General features: G+C 36.4%; 1 protein-coding gene across 1 annotated transcript in view; it reads right to left on the bottom strand.

Annotated features, from left to right (window-relative positions):
- Positions 1-7,766: 7,766 nt before the first annotated feature.
- The window catches only part of CSMD3 (CUB and Sushi multiple domains 3), a 1,455,553-nt gene continuing 1,436,993 nt past the window's right edge, over positions 7,767-26,326 (bottom strand). Inside the window, exons 70-71 of the mRNA XM_089664334.1 lie at positions 25,661-25,793; positions 7,767-21,986 (exon numbers count right to left, since the gene is read on the bottom strand). Of these exons, the coding sequence (XP_089520460.1) occupies positions 21,827-21,986; positions 25,661-25,793 (293 nt within the window). The 3' untranslated portion in view covers positions 7,767-21,826. The remainder of the gene's footprint in view (positions 21,987-25,660; positions 25,794-26,326) is intronic.

Here is a 26,326-nt window from a genome sequence, read left to right as displayed (position 1 = left end):
AACGTTTTCTTTTCATTTTGGATAGAGTAAGGGAGGGTTTTAACTCCTGTAATTTTTTTTTTGCCATCTGTGTCCCATTGGGTGGAATTCCCTTCACTTCCTGTCCCATAACCAAGCAGGAAGTGAGAGAAAATCCTTCCATAGTGAAGGAATCCCAGTGTGTTACCAGTGTCAATAGAACTTGTGTCCCCATTGGAAGATTTCACCTCTATTAGTGTTCTGATGACAACCCAAAATTTGGGATTTAATTTACTTTCACTTTCTATGATAATGATAACCAGACAAATAGAGAGGGTGAATCTCCCTAAAGGAGGTACAGACAGCAATAAAAACTGACAAGTTTTCTAATCCTTCCTCACTCTCTCCAAAACTTAAAAAAATGTTTCCTTTAGCAATACTGTGGCAGTCATTCATTTTGAACGTTAAAAGCATACAGAATACACCAGGTGCTTCAATTATATATCAGAAAAGACTGTATGTGTGTGCATTTTTTGTCCATTCTGATATATTGGTAGCCTATTGGAATAAATGGGCTTCCTAAGGCAGCACATGTTAACGCATAACATACTGAATGTATTTTAGCACAATTCACCAGACTGGACAGGGGTGAATGGGCCCTCATGGTGGTTTGCTGCATGCATTTTCCTGCATAAAGAATTGTAAAGAAGCTCCTTTTTCTGAAAAGTGTTTTTAATGTACTGTGAACAATTTTATTGTAAAGGTGAACTAACCCATCAAGTATACAATGCAAGGAAGTATCTTTATTGAGTGCCCCCACACAAAACTGTCTTCAGAGTGCTCCATAAATATGTATATTACTGGTGCATACATGCGGGAAGGGAAAGTGTTGGAGGAGAAGGAGGAAGGTTATAACTGATTGCTCAACCGCTGGGTTAATTGAAGGGGAATAGCAGTGATTGGACAAGATTTTCTAATAGATTGATTGTTTGATCTAACTGATTGATATTATCCTCAGCAGAACACTTCCCTGAGACTCTCAGCCGTGATTGAAGATACAAGGTGGTCACTAGGTTTGGCTGAATATGTCCTGATGTGATAACACTCATTTTATGTTTGCCGGTGACTTAAAGTTGAACTCCATGTGGATCAAAAAAATTGTCATTTACGCAGTTGTGATTTTTTTTTTTGGTTACAGAAAATATTTTGGAATGTATAAAAGTATCACGTCAGTCTGTTTTGATGTCAACCTCTGTCATCCCTTGTACAAAAAGCTGGGAGAAGAAGCAGCAACTCAGAAAGCATTTAAGTTGAGGACAAAGAGGCCACTGCATTCACTAAAGGGTCTGTAAAAATTATAACAATGAATTGCTCTTCCCTTTTTGATGTTAAATATATAATTGGGAACATTTTGTTATATTTGTTCCATAAGTGGAAAAACAAGAAAAATTGTTGATCTTCTCAGAATTTCAGGGCTTTTAGGTGTTTGCTTCCTGTGTCATCTCAAGGAGTAAAATCAACTCACCCAATACTTATCATAGACTTATAAATGGTATAGGTTCAAATGGTATTGGCAGTGATAAACCATGCACAAGACAGGAACACCCAAGAACAGTTCACACAGTTTGTCCCAAACTGTCTGGAAAGGCGAAATGTGCCCAGGAGCATGATAATGAGTAGATGGAGAATTCCTAATAGCCGAACCCCTGCTCGTGCTCATATGCATGCACATGCTCACCACAAGATTGGCGCCTAATGAACTATTTAACCAATTCAATACCGGGCAATTTTACACCTTCCTGCCCAGGCCATTTTTCAGGTTTCAGCGCTCTCACACTTTGAATGACAATTGTGCGGTCATATAAAACTGTACCCAAATTAAAATGTTATCATTTTCTTCACACAACTAGAACTTTCCTTTTGGGGTATTTAATCACCGCCGGGGTTTTTATTTTTTGCTAAATTAACAAAGACCGAAAATTTTGAAAAAATCACACATTTTTCTTTGTTTCTGTTATAAAAGTTTGCAAATAAATAATTGTTCTTCATAAATTTAGGCCAAGATGTATTCTACTACATGTCTTTGGTGAAAATAACCCAAATTAGGATGTATTTTTTAGTTTGTAGGAAAGTTATAGAGTTCACAAACTATGGTATAGATCTAATTATTGATCAATCCTGAAGTACTGACAGCCAATCTAATTTCTTGAGGTCCAAGAATGTCAGAACAGTACAGATATCCCCCAAATGACCCCTTTTTGCAGAGTAGACAGTCCGACGTACTTCATAAGAGGCATGGCGAGTTTTTTGAAGTTGTATTTTTTTTGTCATAATTTTTCGGAAAATGAAAAGATAAAAAAAATTATTTTCACTATTTTATTTTAACATACTGTCACCAGTGCAGTACAGCGTCATCATATAACTGGCATGGCGGTGATCAGGGACACTGACTGGTGACAGTGTGAAAAAAAAATATATTTTTTTATATTTCTTAATTTTTTTTATTATTTAGAATCTTTTATTACATTATTTTGCTTTTTTTAAGATTTGTTTTCATATTTCACTATTTCCAAAGTAGTACAATGTTACCATAGTAACATTGTACTACTTTGGGGAAGTGATCAGTATTTTGTTTTTGTTTTTTTTACACAATTTGCTTATAGCAAAGAATAACTTTGCTATAAGCAAGCATTTACCTGAATGACATCGATTCATTCAGGGTTTTTTTTTTTTTTTTTTTGTGCTTAGCTGTGATTTGGCCACAACGAATCACATGACATGTGCATGTGATTAGCTGTGACCATTCACAGCTAGGCAGTAGTATACAATGGATGGCATGAATGAAGCCATCCATTGTATACAACTGTCATGTGACCTGCTGTGATTGGTCACAGCAGGTCACATGGTACTGGCAAGGGGCCGATACTCAAATCTGTCATCGGCCATGTCCGAGGTACACGGCCGGTGACATATCGCGCCGCTGTGCGGCTCTGCAAGAGCGCGAACTGCGCATGTGCGGGAGTACGCCAAATGGCGGCCTCCCGGAAAGCTAGTGCATTTTTCCAGACGCCATACGGCTATTGGATGGGCGTCAAATGGTTAAACTCTTCTGCTGCACTGGGACTTTGCCTTATGGTTTACAGCATTCTGCTACTTGCTACCTGTTCCTGTGCTTATCTCCTGTTGCCGTCCTGAACTGTCTGAACTCTGCCTGAACCGACCCCTGTCTTGCTCTTTGACCTTGTCTCTGCTTGACCACACTATCTGTTTGCTTACCGTTGCCAACTCCAGCCATAACCTCACTACTCTTCTGCCTGTTGCTCTGTTCCTGACATGCCAGCAAGTGTCTGACCCAGCTTGCCTGCCCTGCTCTGTGTCCAGACTGTAGTGGCCATCCTTACTCCATCAGTTTGCCAAGCATCTGCTGTCCGTGACCTGCCAGCCTACCAAGTGCCTACTGCCTGTTATCTGTCAGCATGTTAAGTGCCTGCTGACTGTCTACCAGCTTGTTGTGCCTGCTGCCCCATATCATGATTCAGCCTGAATCCGAATGCACACAGACTTCTCATCTGCAGCCGTCATCACCAGAACTACCAGGCACTCATGCCACTCCAGGCTCTTGTACCTCCTGTCACTTTACCAGGGGTACCAAGCCAGAGGTGTAAGAAATCGCCTTCCTCTACACAGCAGGCTCCATCTCCAGGTACATGACACAAACTTTTATTCAGCAAGGGAGTAAACAAACCAAGTTTCAATGCAGAAGGGCTTTGTACAGCAAGTTCATATGGTAAAAACAAACAAAACATCTGCTCATCTGAAACAATACTTAAATTCAGGTCAGCTCCTTAATTACTGGGTGTTCCCAAATAGATTTATCCAGAGCAAACAAGCAACACATATACTTTTTTAGTGTTCTATCAACAGTCATCTTTTTCTCCCAGCAGCAGGTTCTCCTAAAAGTGAGTGCCCTCACATAAGTCAGCTTGTACATATAAAGGCCTGTGAACATCTGAGATTAATAATGAGGTCTTGCTAATAGGTAGGGTATGGATTTATTAATGAAGGATTTATCCCACCCAAATCGCTACTAAGCCTCCAGTCTCCAACTGACTGATGAATGGACCAGGTAGGACACGTCACTGAGTGTTAGTTTACTAGTGGATGCCAGCTCCCTTACAACTGAACTGAGTGGAAGCTGTCGAAGCTGTCACATTTAGTAGTGGTAGCATTACCTGCCTTAGCTGGAGGATGTACTTGGCTGAACACCCATTTATTTTGGTAACTTGCCAAACCTCTGAACAGACAAACTTCATTCAGAACAAGGATTCAAGTTAAACCTGGAACTCATTGTCAGTCACAAGCATTAAAATAGAAGTCTTTGTAATGAGCCTCTTCCCCCATTTACATAGTTGTATTACCTGTTGATCCTGACAGACCACACTGCCCAGCAAAAGTAGTGGTTGGAAGGTTGATAAAAACCAGTTAACACTGACAAGTGTGCTTACCATGTTCAGCTATTATTCATATAGCTAAAATGTTTATCCCAAATTGAAAAAGTCAGAATGTTAGATGGAGTTAAGCTTTAATTTGAAAGTCACTCCTACTAAGTCCATCTAAATGTACTAGTTTATACATCACTACCTTGTCCACAGGTTGACAGTGCTGATGTCCAAGAGAATTTACACTGCTCCACCATAGAAACAGTGGAGGAGTGAGGGTAGTCACCCTAAGACAGGAAGTGTTTTATTGGCTGGATCAGGTGAAAATAGGGAAGAAAAAAAGAAAACTACTAGATACAATTTTAAAACATTATGCTGAACATGGTCCCAAACAATAAGCATAATTTCATTCATGAAAATAGGACAGAGATTTTCCCTGCTGAGAATATAAAATGATTGTTGTATAATAATTAACTGTACCATTGAGTTTTATTGATCACCATGGGGAATACATACACATTGATGTAATCACAGGTGCTATTACAAGAGCTAAGATGTTCTTTTGCCCCTTTATAACATATAATATTTGTATGTGAAAGTCAATGATGGTTGAAGAATTTCAACTATGTAGTCTAATACAAAAGATAAGCCAGCAGTCATGGGACTTGAAAGGTGAACATTCACTGAGGATGTTTATTTCGATTTTAATGAGGTACAAGCTCATCCTCCTCAGGACAGCAATGAAGTGAAATCGAAAAATATGCATACCCTAAAAACCCTAACATCATTGAAACCCACATGTGATGATCAAGTGCCTAAGTCAAACTATAAAAACAACTGGTAGGCAAATGTCTAAATAGAAAGCACAAGAGAACAGCAGCAACGTAGTACATAAAAAATGGGCATAATTGAAAGATAGAGCCAAATGGCTCAAGTAGCAAGTTCTAGACACAAGAAAAAGGCATGACAAAGCATCATGCAACATAGGCAAGATGGCAGCCCAAGCTTAACGAGGAATGTTATTTATACATGTTGATCATATCCCCCCTTAATCTCCTCTTGTCAGGAGAGAATAAATTCAGTTCCTCTAATCTTTCCTCATAGCTGAGCTCCTCCATGCAATGGTTACTTAAGTAATCCCAAAATAGAGTGACTGTTTTACTCAAATAATGAGATGCACGGGTAATGGAGTAGATAGATCTCATATTCTAAGATCTCATATTCTACACTACAGTTCTCGTGACTCAATTTTCTCCACAAACGTCAGCATCCAGCAAGCCCTACTAGTTTCGTCATGAATGACGTCTGAGAATGAGACCGCCCCTTGAAGACGTCATTCATGACGAAACTAGTAGGGCTTGCTGGATGCTGACGTTTGTGGAGAAAATTGAGTCACGAGCGCTGTAGTGAGTGTACGGGGAACAGGAGACTGTTATACCATTTGCTGTTTTATGCTGTTATACTGGTGTCGGTGAAGACACCCTTTTTGTGAGTGTAAATCTTTATTAAATTGTTGGATATTTTTATTAAAAAACTGGCTGCACCATGATTTTCTCTTTCATTCCCAAACATGACCTCGGTGGAGAGATATAAAAAGAGAGAGTGATATAATGCTCCTGGAACCATTATATTGAGTGGTGGATACCTACCTTATGGATGATTGTGTAGCTATTGATCATCACACCTGAGAAGTTGATTCATTGCATCTGTTCCCAGAGCAAAAAGCATTTTTTGCTGATCTAGAGATTGATCAGCATGGAGCTCTGGTGAGTTACCCAACTTTACTTTGGTGGTGGATTTTGGCACAATTTCTTTGAGAGCACCTGAATTTGAAAAGGATTTGTTTGGACATTTGAAGAAATTCAGAATTGGACATTTTTTTTATATTCACAAATTTAATTATTTAAATTACATATGCACTAAAAAATAGTTTTGCACATAATTTTGATATTTTTTGATATTAATTGAGAATAGATATATCTTTTGCACTAATGTTTCTACACTAAATTAGGAATAGTTTGTGGTTTTAGCGCATTCCTTTATTTAAGTTATAGCACTAAGAAATTTATTTGGTTTCTTTGAGGTGGAATTGCTGCTTTAAAGTATTAAGGGTGTGGCGCTTTTATTACACTTGTGACAACTTAAAGTACATCTAAGGTCCAAACATTTAGGATAGAGTAGTCATTGGTTAAAACCCTTGTCAGTTTTTTCTTTCTGCAACCCATTTGGGAGATACAAAAGAAAATGAGAGGAAATCTCTCCAAAGTGAGGAACATCCCCTGTTAACAGTCCACATTAAATATGTTCCTATATCTTTTCTAGTGACAAGTTAAACCTTTAGATTTTCTTTAGCTATCAATAGTTCAGTTTGCAAACATTTTCAAAATTCTTGTTCAAACTTTGCAAGTTTTGGGGCAAACTCTATTGAATTCTATGAGGGTTGGATGTTGACATTAAATTCTGCCCATTTCTAGGGCCAAACTATTGCCAAACAGACATGGGGAGCTAGATACTACCAAAGGGGACATGTGCCAATGCCAATCTTAAAAATAAAATAATAATAATAAAAATAATAAATAAGATAAATTAAAAAAAAACTGGCAATTTGGCTGATGTTAGTCCACTTTTTTATAGAAAGGTAGCTGGGTTTTCCATTCCTTCAAGTTGCTGGCTCTTCCGACTTAGCTGGCCAGGAACAGTATAGGTTGTTACTTGTGTCTGTTGGTAACCCTGATAAGATTTTGGGCCAAATATAGTGATTTGCAAACTTCCCAAATCCTGTTTGCCATGAACTCATGGAAGTGGCAAACCCAAATCTCATTTGTAGTGGTGAATTTAAACTATGATGGACCTTGAGATATACTAAAGTTATAGACCCTGTTTCTTATCTCACTTATTCATGCATACTGTATGCATGATGATGTCAATGCCACTCTCTGCCTAAATGAATATGGGTGCAGGGAAAAAAGGTGACTCTGCACTCACAGGATATCCTTAGTCTTCCCAGTCTGGCCATCATTTAACCAGGAATACTGAGAATATTTATTGGTGGAAAACCATTACAGAGGGAGACAGTACCAGAAAGGAGGTGATTATTGCAGCCAGAGTTGCTTTTTGTTTTGAACACTTTATTGGAACCCAATTTTTTAAATGTTTGTCTAGAATTGAGCTTTAAATTCACGTAAAGCTTTAATAACTGGAAACCAGTGCCACTTTGGCATTCTGTTCACTATGAATACTTATAGTCACACATTTTTTTCAGTGAATAGTCTCATCATTTTTAGTAAATTAGCATCATTGCTAGAAAGAGCAATAAAGGTTCAAAGGATGCCATTATTTTCAACAAAAAATGCCAGATACACTAACACATTTAAAATGAATTATTAATTTTATTTTGTTTACATTGCACTGAAAATTTACATCATACTTTTACAAATTTATTTTCCATAAAAATATATTTCTTTACAAAAGTGTATGCATTGATATAAGAGGAGTAGCCAGATGACAAAGAAACATTGTCCATTCGTTTTTTTTTTTTCTTTTCTTTTTTTTTCGTTTTTTTTCTAAATAAGTTGCTTTTCTCAAGAATGTGTACTCATATTTATTGCAGTCATTCTAACATCAAATAAATAGCAAGTATTGAAATGAATTCCAGTGGAAATGTGTGCTGGGGTGTTTTGGGTGCATCAAAGAACCTCAAATGCAATTTTTTTTTTCAAACTGGAGTAACATTTTACAGTTTTATAATTGATTTTGACAGGCCCCGTGTCAACTGGGTAATTATTCTCAATTTTTTTTATATATACTGTAAAAAAAATTCTATCTGGAATAGAATCTTTAGAAAAATACAAAATTCCATTATACCATATTTTTTTATCTTACATAATATAAACGTATGTAATAAGTCATGGTACACATAAGTGTCATGACAGAGAGAGGCAATCTGTAGGTCTCAGTTTATAAAGGGGATTTCCACTCTGCTGCCAATTTTTCTATTTCCAGTCATGTCATCTTAAAACAGGTGCAAAAAAAAAAAACTGGCAGAACTCATTATTTCTCTAGTAGTTTATGATTGGCTAGATTAGGTGACTGCTGCCACCATTACTTTGAGAAATGATGTCAGTTTCACAATGAAAAAAAAATATTAAACAAAGATTTGCACCAATTTAAAGTTTCTTTACAAGAAAAATGCAAATGGCTGAGAAAACCATCCAGCTTCAATATGCAACCTCTCTCAAGTCTATTAGGAAAAGTACATTCAAATAGGTCCAGAACAGTTAGAATACCAAGACATACCTACTTTTGCTGCAGCCAACCTCCAGCCATAAGAAATTAAAAATAAAAATGACCAGTTTGGATGGAAAACTCATATTGGTGGTGTACCTACCTTCTTCAGCTATACTTTGAACTATGACAGGACCCTTATCCCTGTGTTTACCAGGATCAATGCTCTTAGACTATTTTGATACAACGAGGTATAGATTGTAAAGGAGCAAAAGCTCTTCACTTAAATAAGCTTGCTACGTCAATGTTCCTTTAGCTAGCAAATAGGGTGAAGCTGTGTTGACTTCGGAGTCCTCAATCATGTGCAAGGGTAAAAAAGGAAAAAAAAAATATTTCACAATTGAAAAATTGAAATAAACACAACTTTACCTTATTTATTATGCATGAACATTCACTTTTGCTAAGTGAACCATTTCTACTGCTTTAGCAAAGCATCTCCAATGACTTCTCAGGAAAAGCCACTCATTTTGATAGGAAATTTGGTGATCCCCAATTTTAACCAGCAGGTACAATCTGGAATTATAGTTTAAACTGAAAACTGCTGAAGGTGACAGTTTCTGTTTAATGGAAATTTTGAAATTAATTTACCTTTTCACAGTTGTATTCTAGCTTAAACAGTTAATAAAGTTCAGTCAGTTTTACACCATCACCTATTTTTTCCAGCTAAAAATTGGCTATAAGAAAGATAAGATTGTGCCGGGGGTCAAAGAAATAGGTTTCTATAGTGCTTGATTAAATTACTTATTTAGTTCCGCCTTTGTCATTTTCAGGTCAGAATAGATTAACTGATTAGATGATTAAAAACAACCCTGTGTGTGTTTTAAAATAAGAAAATTGCATGCTTTAAAAAAATGTACTATTAAGCAAATAGGGGTTATGTGTTTAAGTTGTAGGATGTGCAGGATTAGCAATCTATTCATTTGAAAAGTTAATCTTTTGTAAATTAATATGCAGCAAAATGTTTCACTCCGCTAAAATTCAGAGCATACTTTCTGTTCTGTGAACCTTTAGTTAAACTGCAAACGCATATTGTCAGAATATAGAAACAAAAATAGAAACTAACCACCTAAAATAAGAACCCTCTAACCCAAATAAAATAAAATCAAACAAAAATAAAACACAGATAAAACATAATCTCAAAAATGATTTTTGTGGTTTTACTAACCACAATATATAAGTGAATAGAAACATTATTTTTTTTTTGAATAGCGTGTGCTTCATATCTGTAGCTTATGAAATAGAAACGAGTCATAAAATGATAAATAATGCATTGTGAAATTATGATTTAGTAGAAATGAAAAATAGTTTTTTTAAACTATATTGTCACCTAGCTAAACGTTCATGTGGATCATTTGTATGTCTGTCAGTAAATATATATTTTTGCCATCCTGGCATCAACAACTAGTGTATGTTATATAGTGTATTATATGTTTTTATGTAGAGATATATATTTGTATACTGTAAATATAACAGTTGGAAAATGTTATTAAATCTCATTGTAAACATTCAAAAACCATTTTATAGAACGGTTTATATTAAGCTTTTGTAATAATTTAATCTGGGAAAAATATATCCATATATTATATGTAGTAAAATACACACAGTTAAGGTGATCTCAGAGCTGCCAAGATCACCTTAACATAGTAGATCCTGCACTCTTCTAAACGCTTTCCTTTACAATGCAGTCTGACAGTGCTATGATATATCATTTCTTGTTATACATGCAAACATTTTATTTCAGGTAAGTGCTCGAAGAATGAAATTTAAAAAAAAAATCTTTTTGTCATATATACTTTTTTGTCAAAATAGCTTATTTTTATAAAAATCTGTGCAGGTGAAATTTCCCATAATTATTTTTATATACATTTTCCCTATAGATATTTGGGGGAGGGGAATTATCAATTTAATCAATTTAAGTTTTTCCTAAATAATATTTTCTGTGCAAACATAACAGCCACAGAAATCCTATAAAACGTGAAGTCTTAATGTTTTAGCAAAGGGTGTAAACATTTTGTGTTAGTTCAGTAAACCAACCAGGCTAGATATAACTAAAACAAAAGATGTAAATTGGTGCTTGAAGCAAAGACACATTCTGTAAGATATTGTAAAATATTCCATTTTGTAATAAATAATAAAGTATTAGAGAGAACCTTTAATTCTATTATTTCTTTTTACCCTTGTATCTGGAACAGTGGCTGTTGGGTTTGAAATTAAAGGTCAAGGTTTTTAATCCAAGGTTAGGATTAAACACATGACAGTATTAGAACAAGTTTACCAGCTACAGAGAAACTTTTTCCCCTTGGTGCGGAAGTAACCTAATGCACATAGACTGATCAGATAATTTATATTTAATTTTTGACTGCTCTAGAGGCAATTTATAGAACCCAAACCATGTGGATTTTCATTCAGCTTACTAACTCAGTATGAATTAAAAAATAACTCCAGAAAAATCACTAAAAGTTTAAGTGAAATAAATATAATGCCCATCTCTGGGGAAAAAAAAAAGTTTTCCCATGCAGTGAGGCTATGCGAGCATTGCGCAGGTTAAGTGCTCATGTTTTGTCTAGGGGAGAGGATAAAGTTGAAATACTTATCCTAATCCTCCAATCCTCCCAGCACAATACTGGTCCAGCATCCCACTCTCCAGTGGTCTTGAGTTGTGGATTGTTCCTGACATCATCAAGCTCAGGAGGCTCCATAGACCAGGAACAGTCCACCACTGGACTGTGGGGGAGTGCTGTTTTCCAATGGAATGAAGGATCAGGTGAGTATAAGTTTTCTTCTGACCCCTAGACAAAACAAGCTGTTGACAGTGTGGGCACAGCCCGACAGCATGAGAAAACTTTTTTTTTTGCCCGGAGTTGGAATATAAAGGAACTGTTTTGCCTGCCAAAAGGCATTGCATTTCTGAACATACATTAAGTAGACTTACACAAGTCTGCCATATGGCACAGTCAGCATTCAGACCTGGTATTTCTGTACTGCAGCTACTTTCAGGTCTTACCCCTCCCCCAGGCTTTGATTTGACAGTGAAGTAGAAGCAGTAGACCAATGGAGTGAGAACTGCAGCACAGCTTGTGTTGCTTCTCCCACTCTTGATATGAGCTCTGCTGCACAGAAAATTGATAACAAGTGCATACAGGTTAATGCACTAGTTGCTTCATAAAAATACATTACATTTTTTGAATGAATACATACCTGATAAAATGGCATTTTCTATCTGCCTGAAGTTCAATCTTAATAACACATGAATGACATAGAATATAGCCCCCTCCCTCCCTCTCTCTTGCTCTGTCTTCTATTATTGAAGGTCATGTATTAAGTATTAATATAAAATCAGATTTATTAAATACTATTGGGGACTGCACTGGTTTGCCATGATAGGAAACTAGCATGTTAATCATTGGAATTCTGAAAAATATAAAAGCTTATTCATAAAAAATTGAGCAACATTGTCCTGTTTTAGGTGAAAAAAAATATAGAAGTTGACTGGTTGTTATGAGATATTGCACTTTACATTATTAGCATTGCTCTTTTCAGTGCCTTATTAAATAACCATAATAAAGTGTAACAACTGCAGACTTACTGAAATAAAGTAAAAGGTTAAGAATTTAAATTGTATACCCATAGGTCTGTATTCTAGATACTAAGGTCATTTTCACATGTGTTTCAACATACATATTTTTAACAATTTTGTAGAGCATTGGTTGTGTATTGCAATGCTTTCGATGCATTTGTACTGTTTTTATGTATGCACTTATGGTAAATGCAGTTTAGCTTTTAACCACCTTCTTTCAATATTACGCTAAAAATGCATAAAACATTATCCAAATTATTTGAATAATACTCTAAAAATAAGTATGGTAAAACCATTTTTGACAGATTTATGAAAAGGGCTTCATATTATATTTAAGGCTGAACTCCATGCAAGCAGTTACATGCACGGAAATACGCGTAATTTTTATTTTTTTTTATTTTTTGTATTCAGTTCTGAGCTATGTTACATCTGTGTGGCAGGAGACGAGACCTAATTTTTATCTGCTGATTGGATTGGACATGTGACTAGATTGTTAAAGTAAAAGCAACATATTGAGATAATCTTCAGGTAGCTTTTTCCTGCTCACTCAGAACTGGTTGGTTACTTGTGCTGCTTCTTTCTCACTCAGTCTGAGCTTTGCTATACAGGAACTGCAAGAGCCTGATACCAGTCAAGTTTAGATACTTCGAGTGCTTACATTCAAAACATGCTTTTAGGGATGTATTAATAAATGCCGAACTGCATTCATTTGTGTCTTTTATATTTGCCTGGAGTTCAGCTTCAAGGTTCTCATTGTTAATTGTGTTTACTGTTTATAATATCTCTATAAACACACTAGGTATCAGAATATATTCTGTTTTTGTGTTTGGCAAGACTTGATTGCTCCAGACCTGAGACTGACCGATTGTGCAATGCTGCAGCTACATTCACAAGTATATACATTTCTGATGCATATACAACTTTAACTTTTAGCCAGACAGTAAAAGTACATATGCTGAAAGCATATTGTTTGCAGAAAATTAGAGAAAATCATAGGTGCATACATTTGAGTAAATGATTGATTCTCATTACAGTGAACCTGTGGACCTCTCTGACCTCTGTAGCTGCAGGTACTGCAAAGTAATTCATCCTCAAAGTGAGTCACTGAAGTCAAGTTGCAGTCAGATTCTGCTGTTTGTTTACATTGAAAGGCTGGCAGGCTAGCAAATCCCTGCTGTCAGAACATTAAAGGGGAGATAATATGCAATTTGCCACTATTTTGAATTTCAAGAATGCATTTCTCCATAAGACCTGCAGCTACATAGGCCAGTAAGGGCATGTTTTAAAGCTCAATTACCACTTAGTAATAGTGTCCATAGCCTGACCACAGGTTTGCTTTAAGAGATATCTAAATCCAAGAACAAAATGTAATATACTGCAGCAATCTTGTCAAAAACATAGTGTCCTTGTCTTTATCTGTGGGATGAACTGAAAACCACCTATTCCTCCTTTTACATTTAATGGAAATTAACAGAGAAAGACTTTTTTTTAAGTTCAAAAGAGGAGAACAGCTCAGGTGACATCTATGGCTTCCTCCATAGATACAGTGGAGTAAGTAAACGTAGCCTCTCAGCCACAGGAAGTGTCCTATTTATAGGATTTCTAGGTACAAATGAAGGAAAAAGGTCTGAAAAAATAGCACAAATGCAACCAGTACATCTATGGATTAGTAAGCTGCAATATACTACATTTTATTCTTTGTGTTTTTATACACTTTAAGCAGTGAAACTGCCACATACAGTATATGTGGAGTCTGCATGTGGGTCTTCCATTCTTTTAGATCACCCCAGAAAATATAACAACTCAGATTTTTAAATAGCCACCAGGTTCCCATGTTGCTACTAATGGCCCTGCCTTTTGTGTCTCTTGTCCAATCATTGAAAGCCAGCAACCACAGGAATTTGTCACTCTTTGCAGATAAGAGGAATTTTAAACTTCCCAGAACTCTACAAGAAATTAAAACCTACATACTATTTACCCTGTATAGCAGTTTGTTCTTGAAGACTGATTTGGTAATATGTATACCTGACACTCATTTTGTAAAGGAACTTGTGTTAGTATAAAGCCCAGTATGATTAAGGATGCATTAAAAAAAGTTTCTTTTTATTTTGACAAACATAGAGTCATCAAAGTATTTCACAAGTTATGCCCAATAGTGTATACTCATTAACCTCTTGTGGCCCAGGCAATGCTTGTGTGTGTCTCAAGAAGGGTGGTCTTTAATACCCACACATCCCACATATGTGTCCATGCATGGCCAAGGTTTCCATGCTGCAAGTGAGCTCATTGAGCACTCCTGTGCAGTGACCAAGCTGACAAAGACAGCTCTTGGCCTCTAGTCATGACTGGGAGCTGGCAGGATGAGCTCTAATTGTATGACTTGTGTGAAAGCCATGGAGTGTAAAGACCCTCTTAAAGGGATGCCAGGGCTGGACAGAAAGGTAAGGAGGAAACATGCAGCTAAGTGCATCCAAAATTTCCACAACTCTGCTCAAACATTGGTCTCGCTTGGTGCTTGGAACTTTCATTCCAATTATATAGGGTTATTCATAAAGATGGAGCAGATTTCAACTATTTTATTTCAAACAAACTGTAAGGATTATAAGCACATTCTGCACATAACTGGATAGAGGAAGGTTCAAAGTTTTATGGTGCTTGAGGTTGTATGCACTCAACATGAGCGCCATGTGTTGCGCAACAAACATTTAAAGGGTGGACCATACACTACACTCTTGCCACACACTAATTAACTGGGCACTAGTTATCCATTTCACAGCTTCAAAAATTTGATATCTCAGATATTGAAGAGTAGCAGACATTGGTGGGACAAACACCATTGCTTTTATGTACCCCCACAGATAAAAATTGCAGGGGTAAGGTTTGGTGACCTGCGAGACCACGGACAATGTCCAAGATCTTGTTGTCCACCTCTTCCAAGGCAGGCTTTTAACTTTGAACCTTCTTCCATTCAGTGATGTGCAGAATGTGCTTCCATCCCTTACAGACTGTTTGAAATATAAGAATGTTGAAATCTGCGCCATCTGTATAATTAACCCTGTATGTAAGCTTATTTATGGTCTTTTGATCTGTTAAATATTGAAATGGTTCTATTATATATGTTAGATAAATGAAAAAAAATGTTGATCATGTCAAAAAGTCAGAGCTGTCATGTGAACACTTCCTATGTTTTCTCAAGAGCCTAATTAGTCCTTCTAGTTGTTTTCTTGTGACTGCAAAATTCTAGTCGCTATGTTATGGGGAATTGCATGGGAGGGGGTTTGAGCAGTAGTCCACAGAAGCGCTGTGTGTTTTCACCCAGGGCTAAGGAGTTGTGTGAATTTCTGGCAGACCAGCAGGTATTTTTCCCTATTTACAGGGTATTTAAAGGGAATGGGAAAATGTGCATCTATTGCAGAGATACACTGCATTTTTTTTCCTGACATACATTTTAAGTATATATATGAAGCTCTCTGGTCTTCCAAACTGGACTCAATACACAGATGTTACACTATCACATAAATAAAACCTTGTAAGATAATTCCTTTATGTATTTTCCACTACATGGCTGCTTCACCATAGCCCCTGGCTACCATAATGGAGCTACATTTCTCAGCACAGATTAAGTATTGATGAAATTTCATGGAAGTCCTGTAATCTCCCTTCCACTCCTAGTAGAATCCTACCTTTTCCTTTGATTTTTTGTGGCAGGTGCATTAAACTGTATATGAAAGCATAGCTTTGCCAACAGAAGATAGCAGTGACAGTTCTGATGTGAACCAATATATAAATTGTCATCTCGTGCATCCTGTCTTAGTGATACTTTGCCTCTATTTCAAAAATAAAACCCATCAGATATTATCAGTAAAAGTTGGTTTTACATGTTTTCAGAGCTAGTAGAGAGGGGTCTACAACTTTCTTAAGGTCAGTTGATGATCATAAACTGTTGACACTATACTGTATAAATCCTATATAGTAATTGTAACATAACAATTATATACAAAAGAATATTGTCCTGATTTTTTGTCACATATTAGGAAATAGCATTTTGTCTTCAAATGATTAGTAAGGCCAACCAAACCTTCTAGGAGGTCTACAAGAACATGTACTTGGTGAATTTCAATTTGAGTTAAATTATGTGGGTAAGGGTTTAATCTCTTAGAAAAATCATATTATCCTCTTCTTGCCAATCACCTATTTTTTTGTCATCTGATTGTTGCAAACAGAGCAATCATCATTATGGCCCATGAAGCCATGATGATTGCCTAGGTGCCTCCACAGAGCTTAGTCCAGAATTGATCATGGGGCTAATTTAATGCTGCTGAAAGATTAAGGAAAGGTCTATATAGCTTATCCAAAATAGGCTTCACCTGAACAGTTTTGTACATTTCAAAACAAAAAACCAAAGTGTCTATCCAATGGATGTTAAGGCAGCCCAGAAAAATGTGTGTCTATTGGCAACTGTGTCATTAAAGAAGAACTCTGGTAATAACAATACTGTATCAATAGTTTCTTGTGGAATGGAAGTCAACTGGCTAAATATAATAAGATTTATTCTCTAATTCCAAAACTAGCTGATTTTGTAAACTAGACATTAAGAAGAATTTGGATGCCTGCACTGTTCTAAGAAGATTGGGAGTCATACTATAGCAGTGTCTGCTCCTATCAGTTTATCACCCTGACTATCACCCAAAGCAATAGAAGAACACAAGTCTTGTTTTCCTTAAAAATAAGATACTTTTTGTTTGTTTTTTAAAGTTGGTACCAAGGTAAGCTTAGCTAAATCATAGGAAAAATATGTATCTTTTTCCTGTATGTGAATTCTATTTTACATTATCTTTTATTAGGGTTTTTTTTTTGAAGGTCTAAAATGTGGGAAATTAAAATAATGAAGAGTACTAGATCACATTAATGTTAAAAAAAACAGATTCAATAAGAATTCCTTTACCCTAATCAGAAGACCTAGGTTTTCAAAGTCAATGTATACAGAGTTATTATTGAATGACAACACTTTTTAGAAAGTTTGAGCTTCCACATTTGCCAAGGTATGATACTAGTACTATATAGAAAAATATGCAAAATACAATTGGAGAAAGCAATCAGAAAACAATTGCCAATAGTTAAGAAAGGATAAAGATAACACTTTCATAGGCTTCACCTTCAAAATCAAATCTCCAATGGCACCTCCCTTGCTTCATCCTTCTTTTTTAGTACACTGCAAGTTTACTGTATCCCTAGAAAAATATTAGGTGCTTTCAAAATTAATTAGCTTGTTCTACAATGTTATAGATATTTTGTCACTTATCTAAAGATTTTTCTCGGTTCTAAACTATTTGAATTAGCGGTAAAATTTACAGAACAAATCCAGTTGAATATGACTACTACTATGAACTAGACAAATGATAAAATTTGCAGATAAAATTCAATATATCTTGCTGCAAATGGTTTGCCATGCAGAACTTTAGAACAAAGGAGGCTGTACTTTAAATTCAGATCTTTGGTGAGGTTTTTCATGTTTCAATCAGTTTCTAGTACAGTCCAAGAAAAAAAAATTCTGGAGAAATTATATGCCAACTGTTTAGCACCAGATTTGCAGTGGCGTAACTTGATCTTCTGTTTGTATTCCTATCATTATTCCCACAATTAAAAAACTGTAAAATTTATACAACTCTAAATCTTACTGCCAACCTAAAAAGCTCAAATTATTCTATTCCTATTCACTTTGCATAAAAAAAAATACACCCTATTTACTTTGGTGGTCTGGGAATATGGACCATCCCAACAAATCTGCAAAATTTAAATACAAATTTACCATTCTTTGTAGAATTTCAGAATCTCTGCTACACACTAAGCTCTTCCAGCTACAATGGGACCCATAGCTCTATGTGAATTTCAAAAACACCCATGTATAAAAGTAAGAGAAGGCATGTCAGTAGTGAAGAGCAAGATAAATCAAAAGGTTAGAAGGCAACAGCCCAAAAACTAAACCAGCATCAAACAGCTTTACGTATTTGTAATTTAATGCTCAGGTACAAAAACTAGGATGTAACTACAATATGTACAGCTGTCCCTCAGCCCAAGAATCTTAGGTCCCAAGCATAACTCTCAATCTATCTTACCAGCTCAGATTACATTTGCACAAAACAATGTTCATTATTGTGTTGACAGGTAGTTGTTTGCATTAGAACTGTTTTTCTACTAAAACATTTCCCTGATTTCAATGCAAATACAGCTTAAAACATTTTCTTACAGCTTAGAAGGAGGTCCCCTCCAGGTCAGAATATGGTCAATTGCAAGTCAAATGTGCCTTTAAAGGAACTCAAATTAAATTCATAAGTAACTCAAATGGAACTCAAATACAACCTGAATTTATTTGAATATAATCTGCATTTGCTCATATATCTTTTTTTCTTTTAGGTGTTTTACTTGCCCAAATTGACTCTCAGATTCTGTCCTCAAGGTTCCCAGATTTTAGTTATTATGCATTTTTATGGGAACAATATCCCTTTGGTGCAAAACTTACATCTATGGTCCCACAGCAGTTCAGGCCAATATTCAAGACCACAATGTAGCACAGAAGTGTTCATTTGATAGCTGCTACTGGAAATATCCCAACTTTAATTGCTTGGTACAGGTAATAATTCCTATTCTGCTTTATACTAATTTCTTTTGTCATTAAACCTGTGTTAATTACTTGAGGACAGCTGTACTTTTGTAGTAAAAAGCAACACAAAAGTGTAGTGGAATAGATTGCCATAAATGAAGTGTAGATCAGCTGGTGTGGCCTGTCCCTTCCAGTGTTGCCTACATTCTATGCATGATGTGGAGGATTGATATTATACTGTATGTTATATGACATAGCTTCAGAGGGCACAATGTCATAGTTTTATCTAGAGTGACCTGCTTCATTAAACTTGATGCTGAGGGATGGTGGATGGTTACTGCCTTTTACTATCTGATCCCTGTTGCAACAGTCAGATGCTGAAGGTGAGTTACACATCTGGATTTTGAATTGTTGGCATTTTTGTGAACACAGTACCAGAATAGGCTGTGTGGGGGTCATTGCACCAGCACAGAACACACACTCAGGATATTGCTAAGGTTTACCATTATATCCAAAGATGTGTGCTTTTAGACAGTGTCTGCTTTTAGACAGTTCACTTGGCTCACATTTTGTTAGCCTTAGCACTGGTAATTATATAATGTGACATAAATGTAAAGGATAGAAGTGTAAAGATACTACAAGTCATAGGAACGTTTGAAGAGATGCAACTCACTCAATGGGTAATAGCGGAAATGCATTTCATTCTGCAAGCTAAGTCTGCCATACGGCCTGTGTTGATGCATCAGAACTGCTTCTCTCCCAATGCAAGTCTACGGGATTGCAAACTCAGTTTTCTGAGTACTTCAGAAAGCAAGATAAATGCACCTTAGAAGGAGGTCAGATGCAGATCAACTTCAAGTGTCAATTCTGAAAGATCTCATCAATTTCCAAAATCAAAGTGCATTTGCCTTTTGATTCAAACCCAAAGCCCATCAACATAGGCACTTAATCACTCAACCTTGGTACCTTAGAAAGCGTTTTTATATGATGGTTTAAAAATACAGTTAATAATGATTTTTCTGCTTATCTCCGAGTGTAATCACTTGTCCCTCCTGGTATTACTGTAAAATTACAAAATATAAATTCAGCCAGTCACAACTGTAATAAAAATCCTGGAATAAATACTAAACCAGGCCACATGACTCTCAAACCCAAACCAGTAATACTATTTAGTTATAGACATGCTGCCATCATTCTTGATTGAGCACTGTATTAGAGGGCACAGTGCAGAAAACATCCAGTCTGCAGTGAATGTCACCATTTTATGGAAACTGGTCCTACTGAAGACAAGTAACCTGCAAATACTGACCCTAGACCTTCTGCAAAAATATCGCTATTGTTGGTTACCAGTCAAGGCCAAAAAAGACAATAATAGCATTTATGCGGTTAGCATGATTAACTGAAGTGCAACCCAAACTCATACTTCTGACCATGCAAAAATATGCCCAAGGAAATTAGGATACATGTGTTCAGAAATTAATACTGGAACATGCAAAAATTTTGAGCACACTGAATATCACTATGCACTTCTAAACAATTTTACCTCTTTGGTTTAAAACAATCACTTACAACTGGTGACAGTTGATGGTAAATGCAGAACCAGAACACTCTTACCGCCACAAAAAAAAAAGACACAGAAAAAATATAAACAATAATTAAAATAATTCAAACCTAAAACTAAAATAAATAAAAAAATAAATAAAATAAAAAGGTAGTGTTGATTTTGAATAGTACAGGTGATATATACAAATAACTGAAATCATCTCTATTTTTAAATAAAAAAATAAAAGAATACTGGCCACATCCTGACCATTTTAGGCCATGCCACTGGACTGAACCTCTGTTCTCTGAAGATAAAAAAGGGCGTTCAATGACAAAGGTGAACTATTGGAATTTATTGTAGGAAGCATTTTATACCTAGAAGTGTATAAAGATATTCAGTCATTTTTACTTTTTCTTGTAATATGCCTTAAAAAAAACCTTTCAGTAAATATATTGTTAACCAGAACATGCATAGCATGGGATACATCAGTTAACATTATTTCATGAACAAAGCTCACTAATGGTGAGTCAGATATTGTAGAAAAATACAAAGAAGTCAGGGAGGAAAAATAGGATATTCTTTTGTGATAAAGGAGTTGGATATCCCATACATCCTTATCCTTTAGTACAAACCACTGAGTTGGAATCCCCTGGACAACCCATTCTATTGGAGGCTGTGAGTTTTTAAAAAGTAGGTGTTAACGGCATAATCTAGTGCTTCTCTTTATATACCAAAACAGGAGCTAAGATTGTCCAGGAAATTTATCTGAGACATGTTTGTAAATGTGTCACAAGGATTTTCCCAGGACATCATGGGCATCTATGGAAGATAATCAAACACCCGGCTTTAGTTCTCTGTTTAAAAACATACAATGGAACACCCAAATCAAGAGGGGGACAAGGACTTCTTTTGTTAATTCATGTTGCCAAAGCGGTAAAATGTTGTTTACTTAATACTTGTAATTTGTCTTAATGTCTCCAGTAATTATAGCAATTTTCTACCATATACTCATGTTCTGTTTTATTTTTTGTATTTTTTCTGTTTTATTTATTTTTTTTTTAATTCCAGACCTTCTAATATAGTTTATAAAGCACAGTAAATACTGATAGTGGATGCTCCTCCAATATATGCAAATAAGTTTCATGTTTAGATTAATCTCCTTTTCAAAAAAAAAGAAAATAAATTGTAATCAAGCACTCATAGAGTGCAGTCGTCTTGCTGGAAAATGTCCCATGTCGCACATGAAGTGTAGATTGAGTTCTTTCCGGTAAGTTTTCTTCATTCTCTTTTCCTCCAAGGGTGTCCATGACCCCCATTGTGTTCCTAAAAATGTGCTTTAATAGTAGCGGAGAACCGGAGAGTGCACAGCAGTATGTCTAATTGTTTTCCAGTTTCAGAATCAAAAAAATAAGAGTTTTCCAGCATTATACCATTGTGCAAACAGTGTTCAAATTTGGGTCAAATCGTACTGCTTTCCCCTCCACAGTTTTTGCATTGGTGTCATACATTGGATTTTCAAAAGCTGCTTGACCATTGTTATTTTCATGTACAGAGCATCCAGTGTACTGGGTTTTGGGTGCAGTCCTGTTGAAACAGACCAATAATGTTGAACTGAGGATTGAAAAAAATATTCAAATAATAATAATACTAATGATTTAGTTATAAAGGCATATGTGAAGAATCAGCAGAACATAGAACTGATATCAATACCTACCATAAAGATAAAGGTGTGGCCTAATGCTGTAATACACTAACCTAAAACACTAAAAACCTGAGTAGTGAATCTTTCACTGGGGTTGAAACACAAAAAAATAGAGTGCGCTTATTTAGTAAAGTTAATGTTCATTAAAATGGCATTAAACCCACATCATTAAAAACAATCAATACATGTGGTATTACATGCTGTTCCTACCACTCAGTCACTGTGGGATTAGTGTTCTGTATTCTTCAAAAAAATGAATTGATCCTGACTCCCTCTTCTGGTTATGTCCCCACCAGGGGCGGACTGACCATTTGGAAACTCGGGCACTGCCCGAGGGCCCGGGGTCAGTAGGGGGCCCCATGAGATGCCCCTGGTACCTTTTTCATAGGCTTTTTTGAGTTTGGGCAAGGACACAGGGGCCCCATGATCCCCTATTGCCCGGGGGCCCCATGAGTTGTCAGTCCGTCCATGGTCCCCACTACAGTTAGGGATTTTTCAGAGCATTGTTGGCAGCTACTACACACACTCTGTTTTCAGTCCTCCCTATCACATCTGAGCAGCCCATGTAACTATAGAGTCACACATGTGGGAGTATACACAGTAGTAAATGACAGCCCACTCCCTCACTCCTCCTTCATGCCCACTAACTAGCTAGAAACAATAGGGGTGGGATATTGCATCTTGATTTATGGAGACTTCACCTCCCTGTTATTCTAAGACACAGGCTGGAGGGGAGAGAGACAGCCTGTGACTGGCAGAAATCTGCCCAAAACATATTATTGCCAAAGATACAAAAAAAAATGATTTCTTTACAGTACAGTATCTTTGTATTATGATTTCAAATATTTTTTTGATCTTTTTATCTATTTTATTAATTATTTATCTTTACTCTGTATCCCAAAGGCTGTGTTTTTTAACATGTGACCAGTAGCAGAGAACTAGAAGCTCCTCCTGCTAATGTTTCCCTTCAGGCAGGCTGTGAACAAGCTGGGTCATGTGATAGGTGTACATCGATTAGGAAAAAAGGTACTTAGATTTTTTTTTTAAATTAAAATAATTACCATCATCCATATACAGAATGAGAAGGAGTAATGTAATGTAAGGGATAATGTTTCATTTTATTCAATCAAACCTGTACTAATCTTGTCTGAGTACAAAGACTTTATTCACACCTTTGTGATTTAACACATGCTCTTCAATGCACGTGCTCATTAATGCATTTGCACTGCTCTGCCATTGTTTTTAATAGTGCTAGTTTATATTGGTGCAATGTATCAATATACAGTACATTAGCCAAAAAAGGTCAGTTCAATTTTTTTAGTGTGTGAAGATACATTTTAGCAATTTTCCAGCTCGTAGTAAGCAGCCCTTCCCATAGCAAACCAAACTTCACCTAACATTTCATTGGCAGGCAGTACCCAACAAAGTAGCACAAAAACACACATAGAAGCACATGGACTTAAATGAAAATTAGCAAAAATTGTAGTAAATCCATTGTATTCTCTGTTCAGAAGCAAATATGAACACCTCCAATAGGAATCAATTCCTTCACTATATATATATAAATATATATATATATAGGGATTTTTTCAGCAGGAACGTGGGGGAATGCAGTTCCAGCACCTCCAACACTGAATGTATGTAATGGCAAGGGGTGTGCTTGATGGTCTACTGATGCTGGCTGCTGGAGGTGCTATTGTCACTTGATGAGGGAATGTGTTGTTCCTGGTGGAGGATCTGTTGTTGCTGGGGGATCATTTGTCTCTGGGGGAATCTAATGTTGAGTGAGGGGTCTACTGTAGCTGGCTGCTGGAGCTTCTATTCATGTTGGCTGCTGGGGGGGGGGGGGGGGGGCAGAGGGGTCTTTTGTTGCTGGCTGTAGGAGAACTATATGTATTTCTTGTTATCATTACCATATTCCATACAAATTATACAAATTTCTTAGCACCACAAAATGATACTTAGCTCTGTGTTCTGTAAAATGGTCTATACTGTGTAGGGGTAGAGAAAAGGGGTAACAAGGGGTGACTCAGAAGGGGGGCGTACCTCCTCCTATTCTCTGAGAAATATATATGTATATATATATAATTTTTTTTTTCATAATGCATTTCCTATAAGTGCCTGGAATTGCCAGCAATGGGATGTGTTGCACTAGAATTTTTAGTCCATTTTCCATTGTAAAAACAATCTTTTTTGCATCTCTGTTTTACCTTTTTACAATAATGGAATGATTTCACTCAATTTATACATTCACATTTCCTGTATCTTGAAGCTATATTCTTATATTATTTGATCCCGCTTCACGTGTATTTGGTAAACCTACAATTTTCTCGGTAGAGAAAGTATTTAGTGCTTACAGAAATACACTGTACTGCATAGGAGTCAGCCACAAACAATATTGTAACTTAAAGGGAACCTGTCAGGACTAAAATTATGCAAAAATCTGGATAGTCAACCCTAGCATATTATAATTGTTCATTCTTAGTCTAAGGCTTTATCGACTTTTATATCTTTTTGCTACTGAGACATCTAACACCTTGGCAGTCATCTCCTTTGCAACACACACGAATGAAAATTGAAGCTTTAAACCCAGTCACTAAAATGTAATTTATGTTTTAAATTGTTAATTTAATGTTCAATATTTTTAAATCTTCAGATTTCATTAAAATAACAGCTGGTGACCATGTCATTAAGATCATCCTTTAGTCACTTCCTCTTATAGGGTGACCACATGCTGTTACTGTCTCTTAATGTTGTTCTTGTACCATCACCCTGTCAGATGAGCTCCCTACAGAGACAGAGACTACAGGCCTTTTTAAAACATTAAAACAGATCTTTACCCTCCCCCCTCCAATTTTTTTAACCCCTATCTAGTTAGTAGTGGATCCTGTACAGTTAAGGTAGGCACCCACCCAGTGTATCCAGCATTGTCCTGCTGAAATCCTTTTTTCTTCTGCACCCTTCTTGGTCCATCTTCTTGTGTGATATCACTGGGAAGCTGCCAGGTCATCCTGGTTCTTCTAGTGGCTCTCCCAATAATGTATCACTAGGCCTGCTCCCTCCTCCTTTCTCAATGAAGGACTGTGCCTCCAGGGATATGTGTATGTCATTTGCCTACGTGAGTGATGTGCATGGGGGGCAGAGTTTTTTTATTTAAAAAAAAAGGGTTAAAAAAGCCCTATTTGCACAATGGATGGATAGGGGAGACTTGGTGGAGTGGAGGCAACATCAACTTGAGGGTGAAGAGCTGCTTTAAGCAGGCATGCTCCGATGTGTCTGCAAAGAAGCTGGAGGAGATTAGAAGCACTGAGGTGCAACAAAGAATGAAAAAATCTGAAATGAAGTGTTATTCAGTTAGGGATTACATCTACTTTAATGTGATGTTAATGAGAAACTTTTAACAAGCAGTTAACTCCCTCAATTGCCATTGTGGTCCTAGGCTGGTTATATCTGGTTAATCTCTTATCTCTGGTTGTCCACATATTTGACTTTGTCTGATTCTGACCCTTCAACTCACTGTTTTACATGGCATAATCAGAGCTGAATGACAACTTACCTTTGTTTATATAGATAAAATCCAAAACCCGCAAATATAAGAGCGAAGAAAGGCACCAGGATAGCAATAGCGACAGAGCTACTGTTTGTTCCAAGCGACTGGTTTGAAGAATTATCCTCTGATGTGTTAATACCTGTCAACATAAACAATGAGGTAAAATAAGACCTGTCTTTATAGCAACATGACTGGTGAGATATGTAATTAGCATATCGTCAAATGTTATTTCCCCAGTATAATTTCTTCATTGTGACATAATGTTTTATGACCATCCGCAAACAGTTCAATGTGGTGGGGGGGATGAGAAATAGAGTAGACAATTAAGTCTCTGTCACTTTCAAGAGTTTAAGCTGTGTACAGACAATCCTCTGGAAGACGTGACGGTCAGCATTTAATAAATGAGAGGTATGCTTAGAGGACTCGACTGTAAAAGGTTTGGAAATCTCTTTAAAAAGAAACACTTTGACCCTTTTCAGTAAGTACATGTTTTCAGAGTAGAAAATCCTTCTAGGAAATTGTATCATTGTGTCTGATAAAGAAAAGTAGCAAGAGACCCAATAATGAGTTCTGTGGCATGGGTGTCCAACCTTTTGACCTTCCTGGGCCACATTGAAAGAAGAGGAATCATCTTGGGCCACACATAAAATACACTAACAATAAGGATAGCTG

This window comes from Staurois parvus, unplaced genomic scaffold (assembly GCF_062004578.1).
Source record: "Staurois parvus isolate SC_StPar_1 unplaced genomic scaffold, SC_StPar_1.0 ptg000047l, whole genome shotgun sequence".
Taxonomy (NCBI): Eukaryota; Metazoa; Chordata; class Amphibia; order Anura; family Ranidae; genus Staurois; species Staurois parvus.
The sequence above is the reverse complement of the archived record's forward strand: the minus strand, read 5'-3'. Positions and strand labels throughout refer to the sequence as shown.